Below are 5082 nucleotides of genomic sequence, written 5' to 3'. Positions count from 1 at the left end.
CCTCTTGGTCGGGATTCCAGACTCTCACCCCAGTGCGAGTTATAAGTGAGCTTGCTCTCATGACCAATGACCTCTCGGTCGGGATTCCAAACTCTCGCCCAGTGCGAGTTATTAGTGAGCTGGCTCTCACGACTCCAGACTCTTGCCCCAGTGCGAGTTATAAGTGAGCTTGCTCTCACGACCAACGACCTCTCGGTCGAGATTCCAGACTCTCGCCCCAGCGCGAGTTATAACTGAGCATGCTCTTACACCTCCACACTCTCGCCCTAGTACGAGTTATAAGTGAGCTTCCTCTCACGACTAACGACCTCTCGATCGGGATTCCAAACTCTCACCTAGTGCGAGTTATAAGTGATCTTTCTCTCATGACCAATGATCTCTTGGTTGGGATTCCAGACTCTTGCCCGAGTGTGAGTTATAAGTGTGCATACTCTCACACCTATAGACTCTCGCCCTGGCGTGAGTTATAAGTGAGCATGCTCTCACGCCTCCAGACTCTCACCCCAGCGCGAGTTATAAGTGAGTATGCTCTCATGCCTCCAGCCTCTCGCCTAGTGCGAGTTATAATAAGTGAGCTTGCTCTCATGACCAATGACCTCTCGGTCGAGATTCCAGACTCTCGCCCCAGCGCGAGCTATAAGTGAGCATGCTCTCACACCTCCAGACTCTCGCCCCAGCATGAGTTATATGTGAGCTTCCTCTCACGCCTCCAGACTCTCGCCCTAAGCCGAGTTATAAGTGAGCTTTCTCTCACGCCTCCAGACTCTCGGCTCAACGCGAGTTATAAGTGAGCTTTCTCTCACGCCTCCAGACTCTTGCCTCAACGCGAGTTATAAATGAGCTTGCTCTCACGCTTCCAGACTCTCGCCTCAGCATGAGTTATAAGTGAGCATGCTCTCACGACTAATGACCTCTCGATCGGGATTCTAGACTCTCGCCCCAGTGCGAGTTATAAGTGAGCTTGCGCTCACGCCTCCAAACTCTCACCTCAGCGCGGGTTATAAGTGAGCATGCTCTCATGACCAATGACCCCTCGGTCAGGATTCCAGACTCTCACCTTAGTGCAAGTTATAAGTGAGCTTGCTCTCACACCTCCAGACTCTCGTCTCAGCGCGAGTTATAAATGAGAATGCTCTCACGACCAATGACCTCTCTGTCGGGATTCCAAACTCTCGCCTCAACGCTAGTCATAAGTGAGCTTGCTCTCATGCCTCCAGACTCTCGCCTCTGCGCGAGTTATAAGTGAATATGCTCTCACGACTAACGACCTCTTGGTCGGGCTTCCAGACTCTTGCCCCAGCGCGAGTTATAAGTGAACATGCTCTCACAACCAACGACCTCCCGGTCGGTGTTCCGGACTCTCACCCCAATACGAGTTATAAGTGAGCATGCTCTCACGCTTCTAGATTCTTGCCTCAGTGCGAGTTATTCATGAACAACGATTGTGCGGTCAGGCTTTTCAGACTCTTGCCTCAACGCGAGCTACAAGCAAGCATATTCTCATACTTAATAATTCATTGGTTCACATAAAAGAAGTACCAAGGAAGGGAAGGAAACACAAGAGAGACATGAACAGAGACCCAGAACCCAGCCAGATCGGCATTTATTTGATAAAGTTTGAGAGGCATTTCTCAAAGTTCATATCATCATACTGGGAATATAAGTAGTCCTAACTCCCTTTTAAATAGCAATATCAGGTCAACACCTTAGGCAAGATTGATCTGCCTGACCTGCCCACTCCAAATGGGCTCTCACTTGGGTCAGCTCTGTCTTGATGCACTGAATGGTGTGATGTTGTTGGGCAATGATTTCATCTTTCATCCGACTTTCTTCTTGGAGAAGGGTTAGAGAGTCATCATATTTTACCTTCAAATAGACAATAAAGTGAGTCTGACTCTCCAAGTCTGAATGAGCCTTATGTTTTAAGGTCGCCTCAGCTTGAGTCCTGGATTTAGTGGCTAGCCAAAGTTCTTCCATTTCTCGATGAAGGGAAGACTGAAGGTCCCTGCTCTATGTCATCTCGAATAAGCCCTCATTCTTCTGGGCAAGTAGCTGAGTCAGATGAGTAAGTTGTTTGCGCAAAGGTGACACCTCATCAGACTCCACGATGGATTCCATGGTGTGAAGAAGTTAATAAGGAAAGCATAAGGGCATAAGAGGGGACATCCCTTTTTAAAGAGAGAGATGTGAAGAGTCATCCTCGAAGCGTGCAACGATATATGGGAAACAGTGCCGCATTTACAGACATGTTACATATCCAAAGATCTGGGAACTGACGCAGTGGCACAGACATTTGGGAAATGACATAACATTTGAGAACATGGTAAACTTCTGAAGACCTGGGGAAAAAGAACAGTAGTTAAAGTCACAATGGTATGGCTAAGTGAAATAGGAGTCTGGGTTTAGTCAGTCAGACCTGAGCCTCCTTTGACTAGACTTGGGGGAGGCTTATGATACGGTGCATAATGATAAGGTCCGATCGTCAGAAGTCAAGGAGGCGTGGCGGTCAGAAATCAAGGGGGTGTGGTAGTCAGAAGTCAAGGGGACGTGACAATCAAAAGTCAAGGAGATGTAATAGTCAGAAGTCAAGGAGATGTAGCAGTCAGATGTTATCCAAGCCTCGATGACACATGCATTTTGTTCTTTGACTGAGTACTATGAGGTGAACTATGAATCGATCTCAGTTTATGATTATATGGCTCATGGCACACTATCAAAATTATTTGAAATCAATCAAAATCGTAAGTTGAATCGGGATTGAAACATGATTTTTAATTATTATAGCAAATCTTAAAAATCTCTGTCCGGTCATCCGATTTTCCAAAAACATTGAGAATAACGTGACTGACGTCCACCCAAAGAAAGCCAGATGTGCTTACAAGTTGTAGGTTGTCTTTTGGGCTACAGAATGCCGATACGAATGCATCTGTTTATTGAATTGTCAACATAACTGAAGAGAAAAATATAAACAACTCGAGCGTATGGGGTCGATCACCAATGAATTGAGCGCTTTAAGATTAGTGCAAAGATTTCTGTCTATTTGAAGTCCCTTACACTGGATGCTCCATGAATGACTCCGATTAATTGTTAACTAATTATCGACGTCTCAAACCAAGAACAGAAGTCTGCGTACGATCTTCGCAAAGAAGAGACGTGTGATCGTTGGATCTCGATCACGATTAATCCAGTAATTACGGAGTCTTCCAATTAAATTAATCTCGCAACGCAACGTATTCCACGGCACGCAGCAAGAACAGAGCAGAACAAGCAGAACAGAGCAGACCTATAAATAGTCGAAGCCCGTCGCTTAATCTCTCACTAAGCTTGAATTAGTTGATCAATTAACTGATTAATTAATCACTTGTAAAAGCGTTTCGAGAGCAGCTGATGGGTAGAATTCCGGCCGCCGCCTTCACCGTGAAGCAATGCCTCGTCTTGGCGGCCTTGTTCGCTGTAATATCAAGCACCGCTTGGGGGCGCAAGCTAAGTTATCCAGAGAGCATGTCCATGGCAGAGAGGCACGAGCGGTGGATGGCGCAGCACGGGCGCGTCTACCGCGATGACGCAGAGAAGCAGCGCCGCTTCGACATCTTCAAGTCCAACGTCGAGCTCATCGACTCGTTCAACGCCGCCGGCAAGCACAAGTACTCGCTGGGCATCAACCAGTTCGCCGACATGACCAACGAGGAGTTCAAATCTTCCTACACTGGCTTCAAGAATATGATCGCGGCGAAGCCGATCAGGAAGGGAGGATTCATGTACGAGAACGTGTCCGCGACGCCGAAGAGCGTCGACTGGAGGACCAAAGGAGCAGTCACTCCCATCAAAGATCAAGGGCAGTGTGGTATGCATAATTTGGAGGAACAATTTAGTTAATTATTGCTCCAACGGAATCTAATTCGTTTGCTCGAGCAAAACAGGATGTTGCTGGGCGTTCTCGGCAGTGGCGGCGATGGAAGGCATCACCAAGCTCACCGCTGGCAAGTTGATCTCTCTCTCCGAGCAGCAGCTGGTGGACTGCGACGTCCACGGCGAGGACCAAGGCTGCAACGGCGGCCTCATGGACAACGCGTTCGAGTTCATCATCAACAACGGCGGCCTCGCCACCGAGACCAAGTACCCTTACCAGGCCACCGACGGCACCTGCAGCAAGCAGAAATCCTCCCCCTCCGCCGCCGCCATCAGTGGGTACGAGGACGTGCCTGCCGACGATGAGGTGGCGCTGCGCAAGGCCGTGGCCCACCAGCCGGTGTCGGTGGCGATAGAGGCCAGCGGATCGGCCTTCCAGTTCTACAACGGCGGCGTCTTCACGGGGGAATGTGGAACTGATCTCGACCACGGCGTCACAGCGGTGGGCTACGGCGCGACGAGCGATGGCAGCAAGTACTGGCTGGTGAAGAATTCTTGGGGTGCCGATTGGGGGGAGAACGGCTACATAAGGATGGAAAGGGACGTGGATGCTAAGGAAGGGCTGTGTGGTATCGCCATGCAAGCTTCCTACCCAACTGCTTGAAGTCATTTGTCTATATATATATATATATATCTGCATGAGTGCATCGCTTCTCCGATCCATGCCTTTCGTTTAAAGACCCGTTTGTCAACTACTATGTGTATGTATAGTCGTGTCCAGAAAGACATGTGTAGCAAGATCTGAACATGTATCGGGTATTGATGTTTGACGGGTTGAATTCAACGGTTCGATCTTTGCTTGGGTTTCTATGACCTAGATCGGATGACTCCGGTTGGCTGAACCTGAAGCCTATAAGCCCACCGCGTCGCTTCCTTCGCTGTCTTCCTCGAGTGCTGCCGGTGACGCGTTCTTCATCCTCCAACGATCTTCTATATGTTCCTGTGCGTCTTTCGTTCTCTGGCGACCTTCTTTCTATTAAGCTTCCTTCCAATCGCCCCCACCTTCGTGCTTTTTGGCCTTCCTTTTTGTTCCGTCGGTATTCCAGCAACCTTTTTCTTCTTCGATCGCCTTTTTATTTTTGCGATGGCGAGTTCTTCGCAGCCATCTGCTCCATCCCTGGACTCTGATACACATCCATGGAGTCTAGGTTTGATGGAGGTGACACAAAGTGC

General features: G+C 48.8%; 1 protein-coding gene across 1 annotated transcript; it reads left to right on the top strand.

Moving 5' to 3' along the window:
- Positions 1-3341: 3341 nt before the first annotated feature.
- Positions 3342-4688, top strand: LOC121993961 (senescence-specific cysteine protease SAG39-like). Its single transcript, XM_042548185.1, has 2 exons — positions 3342-3844; positions 3921-4688. Exons 1-2 carry the CDS (start codon positions 3388-3390, stop codon positions 4511-4513), a joined length of 1050 nt encoding a protein of 349 aa, XP_042404119.1. The 5' UTR covers positions 3342-3387; the 3' UTR covers positions 4514-4688.
- Positions 4689-5082: the final 394 nt, after the last annotated feature.

The sequence above is a fragment of the Zingiber officinale genome, chromosome 6A (assembly GCF_018446385.1).
Source record: "Zingiber officinale cultivar Zhangliang chromosome 6A, Zo_v1.1, whole genome shotgun sequence".
In the NCBI taxonomy this organism is placed as follows: Eukaryota; Viridiplantae; Streptophyta; class Magnoliopsida; order Zingiberales; family Zingiberaceae; genus Zingiber; species Zingiber officinale.
This window is presented reverse-complemented; position numbering and strand designations above follow the sequence as displayed.

Bases quoted from the DNA above. Each gene is read 5' to 3' on its own strand.
- LOC121993961 (XM_042548185.1), top strand. From the start codon at position 3,388: ATGGGTAGAATTCCGGCCGCCGCCTTCACCGTGAAGCAATGCCTCGTC. The intron at 3,845-3,920 runs GTATGCATAATT...CGAGCAAAACAG, and splicing joins CAAAGATCAAGGGCAGTGTG to GATGTTGCTGGGCGTTCTCG.